Below are 4,462 nucleotides of genomic sequence, written 5' to 3'. Positions count from 1 at the left end.
GGGGGGGGGGGGGGGGGGGACATAGCAACCAACTGGTGAAACACAATGTGGATGTCTGATTCCCTGAATGAAACAAAGGCAGGAAAGCCTAGTCAAAGGTGTATGCACACATGCATTTAACACAGCACCAGGCACTTTTAAGAGCACAGCATGCGTCACATGCATTTGTATAAACGACAAAATGTGCAACAGCGATGAGAAAGTGGCAGTGGTGTGCTTTTGAACTAAAACACACCAAAGGTGTTTAGTTTCAATGTGCATGGCTGCCATTTTCTTAGTGCTGATGTGCATTTTGCTGTTTATACAAATGCACCTGACGCAGCACCAGGAGCATCAGAGCAAACAAATGTATGTGTATAAATACCCTCAGACAAGAAACATGAAATACTGAGAATTAGCAAATCTGTTTTCCCTACACATACACCCTTCTCCCATCCCATTACTACCTAAACACCGCAGCAGTTTTGCAGCACAAATGCCCTGTGGACATGCAACTCCATTTTGCAGTTTTCTGACTGAGGCTGAGATGCTGACCCAGCGTGTCACTTCCAAGCAGTATATCACTGTTTCTTCCCTTTTCTTCCCAAAGATACAGCTCAGGGTTTTGCAGCATGCCTTGCAGTATTTGCAAGGGAGCTGCAGAGTGCCACAAACTGTTAGCACTGTGAGGTGTGCAAACATGATTCACAAGATAAACCCAGAGATTTCAAATAGGAATCCATAGTGTCAAAAATATTCTGACCTGTTGTAGTCTTTCTGAGATTGTTATTCTGTCAAAAAACAAGTGACAACTAAGCGCTGCCATTTTCCAAGATGTGCCTTGAGCCTTAAAAGGCTGAAAGTCACTGATCTAGCCAAGCACCTTTACATTACTTAGGTTCAAGTAGGAAACAAGTAGTGTATATGTTTGGAAACACTAAGGCGCTACCCTAGATACTTTTGCTGCCTCTGTATTTGCTTATAACAGCTGACACATATACTATAGGGAGATTACTACTAAAAAGCCTTTGGCATAAAGGATAAACTCCTAACACCTTGCTCAAATCCAAAACCTTGTTGTAAGGCTCTCTTGAGGGAGCTCCAAACCCAAGATAAGGACCACAGGAACCTGGGCAACTCAGCCTCAGGACACACAGCAGAAGCAGAAAGCTTGTGCTGTTTGGGGCTTAGCCAGGGCAGCATGGTCTCCCTCACTGTGAGAGGCATAAAGGTAACCAAACCACTCCCACCTTGTGCAACGTAAGAAAAAAACAGCCAGCCTGGACTCTGTTATGTGAGTGAGTGTGAAACTGCTTCTTTTCAAAAGAAAGAGAACTAATGGGAAAAGGAAGTCCCATTTGTTTCACTGCTGTCCTGGTAAAGCAACCTTTTCCCCACCCTCCTTTAATGCATGGCCCTGCACTAAACACAACTTGTCAGTAAAGGGTCATACCTGATGACCACCTCATGAGAAGCTGCAGTGAATGCATGAGGCCATGCTGCCATCTCCAAGGGCTCTTTGGTCAGCTGAGCGCTAGAGAGCTTCCCCTCACCTGTAAATACAAAAAACTAAAGCTTTTTAGCAAGTTGCACTTTGTCCTTGAACTTAGTTGTTGGCATCTACCACACTCTTCCACAGAATCTAGTAAAATGCTAAACATGGACTGTAAGAACTGTCTTTGTTTAGGGCAAAAGGATATCTTCCCTCACATACAATCAGTCAAATCTGCAAAGTCTTGAAGAGGGTGGCACATACAATCAGTCAAATCTGCAAGGTCTTGAAGAGGGTGGCGAGCCTGTTGTCTGTCTACATCCTACCACCAGCACCAGCATATTGAGACATTCAACAGCTTAGCATTTTTTCATTTTCCTTCTCTCACACCCTGATGATTCCTGTGCCTTTCTCCTTTTCTTCATCTTCATTTCATTGATTATCCTGATCTTATCTAGATTTCTTTCCTGATTGAAGGGGGAGCCCAAAAACTTCCACTTCCCTCCCTGCTGCTGCCCTCAAATGTTCGTCATGATTGTGCTCCTCATTTCATCTGATAGACAGACATATCTCTAATTGCATCCCACTTGGTCAAGTGAGCAAGGAAATAAATTTTTGGAACAGTATGTATGACCACTAGGCCACCATTTCATAGAGCCAACTGCTCCCTCTTCCCCTTCATTCCACCAGTTGTGATGCTCCTTTACACAGGAATTGTCTGATATTTTACTCCTGCTAACATCATCAAATGACACGAAACACATCTGAGTAAGGCTACCCTTAGTGAAGAATAGGTGAGGTCAAAATGGAGAAGACAGAAAATAAGAGGCATTTAAGAAAAGATTGAGTCCTACCCCAAAGCAAAAAATTGGTGAAGAACAGAAATGGGATGGGACTGAGATCAGATTCCAGTTCTAGTGAACACTGGTGCTCCAATACACACACTAAAGAACCTGGAAAGGCACACATTTCAGTTGGTGACTAAAAGAATATGAGACAATTGGAAGAAATCTTGAAGGAAAGTTCTGACTAAGACAAGCTGAAGAAGAAAGCCCCTTTATTTCCAAAGCAAGAAATATAGCTGAAAACTTCCTGCATCAGCAGCAATACTTGAGTATTCAACAGTCAAAACAGTAAAACAGGCCGTAGCCCAGATCAGTCGCATTCCACTTGCATCTCTCACAAGTCCATAGGGCCGTTCAGTTCTTCTTTTGTTCTGACCTCGGGTAGAGTGAGGGTACTGCTGACAGTGACTGACACAAGAAAACATTGGGAACTTCAAATAAGTATTACTGGAATTGCCAGGATACACCACCCTTCCAAGCAACCACACTGGAAGAGAGCACAACCATGAAAGAATGAGAGGAGGTAGAATCAGGGACACACAGAAATAATTAGACACATGCTCTGACACTTGATTGCAATTATTTGTCATCATAAATTAATCCATGCTGGAACTTCCAGGTGAGTGAATGCAGCTGGCAGCAAATATAGGGAAGGACACCAATGCCTTGAAGTAGAACGGGTTAGGGATTAGAGAAACTCGATGCTGTCAAGTCAGCAGGGCCATATGGGATACACCCTAGGGTACTGAAAGAATTGGCTGAGGGAATTTCAGAGCCATTGGTAATCCTTTTTGGGAACTCCTGCAGGTTGGGTGAGGTCCCAGATGTTTGGAAAAGGGTAAACGGAGTGCCAATCTTTAACAAAGGGGAGAAAGTGGATCCAAGGAATTACAGACCTATCAACTTAATTTCAATACCTGGAAAGATCATGGAGCATGTCCTTAAGGACTCTATCCAGAAGAACCTAGAGGAGGACAAAGTGACCAGGAACAGCCAGTATGGATTCACTAAGAGCAAATCATGCCTGACCAATCCGATTTTCTCTTATAATGATTTCCTCTCTTCGTAGATGGGATAGGGGGCAGTCAGCAGACGTGACAGACTTTAGCACAGTTTTTGACAGTCTCCCATGACATTATCCTAAACAAACTATGGAAATACAGACTACATAAAAGTACTGTAAACATGGATACATAACCGGTTGGATCATTACGCTCAATGAGTAGGAGTCTTCTTCACTGTTTTGCAGTATTACGGAAGCCATGAAGAAAGCATTGGGCATGATTGCCAGGAAATACTGCATTGGCTGCGATTTCCCACAAAATCAATCTAATCCTCACCCCCCGTGTATTATTCATATAACATTATATTAATGTAATACACTGTTGTAGAATGTCCCAATGCTTTCTGCAGTATAAAGATAATGTGACAATCACTGTAGCCACAGATCACGTTGACTGAGTTACTGGGTGTGTCTATACATGACACTATGGCACTATAGCATCCGCAGGCGTCTACACGTGACCAGCAGCTCCCTGATATAGGTGCTGCTATAGTGAAGTGGCTGTTAAAAATATATAGTTTTGTTCATCTTGAACATGACTCTGGATGTATCAAGGAAAAACAGCATTGGACACCACTTAAAGCATGAATTGCATATACAGCAAAAGGCTTCTGCAGAGGCTGAAGGTCAGAACACAAAACAAGACACAATGTCTTTGACGTTTAAAAGAACCACGGAAACCAGTTTAACAAAAGAAGCTACATTTCAGCTGGTGGAAGTATTCACTGCTGCCAGCCTACTTTTGGAGAAAAAAACTGATAACTGGAAATTTAGGGAGTACTTCAAGAAGCGCATTACCAAATGTTGGCAGTTTCCCATGTGCAAACAAATTTCGCCAGGATTATCTACCAGGAGTAATTACATTGCATGTTCAGTCTACAAAATCTGCATTGGCAGAATATGAATCAATTTCAGTTATGGCAGATGAAGCAACAGATGCACAGGATAACTATGTAAGCCACATTTTATTTGGGAGCTGGAAAGACCGTGACCTGTCTGTTTTTCAAACAGAGCTGGTTCAACTCACGTCTGTAATTTTCCAAATGTAGCACAAGCTGTAATGAAGTCTGTTGTAAACTATGG

At 42.7% G+C, this 4,462-nt stretch overlaps 1 protein-coding gene across 1 annotated transcript in view; it reads right to left on the bottom strand.

The window, feature by feature from the left end:
- Positions 1-3,598, bottom strand: part of RARS (arginyl-tRNA synthetase) — a 37,887-nt gene extending 34,289 nt beyond the window's left edge. Inside the window, exon 1 of the mRNA XM_019505996.1 lies at positions 3,530-3,598. Coding sequence (XP_019361541.1) covers positions 3,530-3,598 — 69 coding nt within the window. The remainder of the gene's footprint in view (positions 1-3,529) is intronic.
- Between the last annotated feature and the right edge of the window lie 864 nt (positions 3,599-4,462).

Source organism: Gavialis gangeticus, unplaced genomic scaffold (genome assembly GCF_001723915.1).
Source record: "Gavialis gangeticus isolate Ggan-Ray unplaced genomic scaffold, GavGan_comp1, whole genome shotgun sequence".
Lineage (NCBI taxonomy): Eukaryota > Metazoa > Chordata > Crocodylia > Gavialidae > Gavialis > Gavialis gangeticus.
Note: the sequence above shows the minus strand (reverse complement) of the source record. Positions and strands in the feature narration are given on the sequence as shown.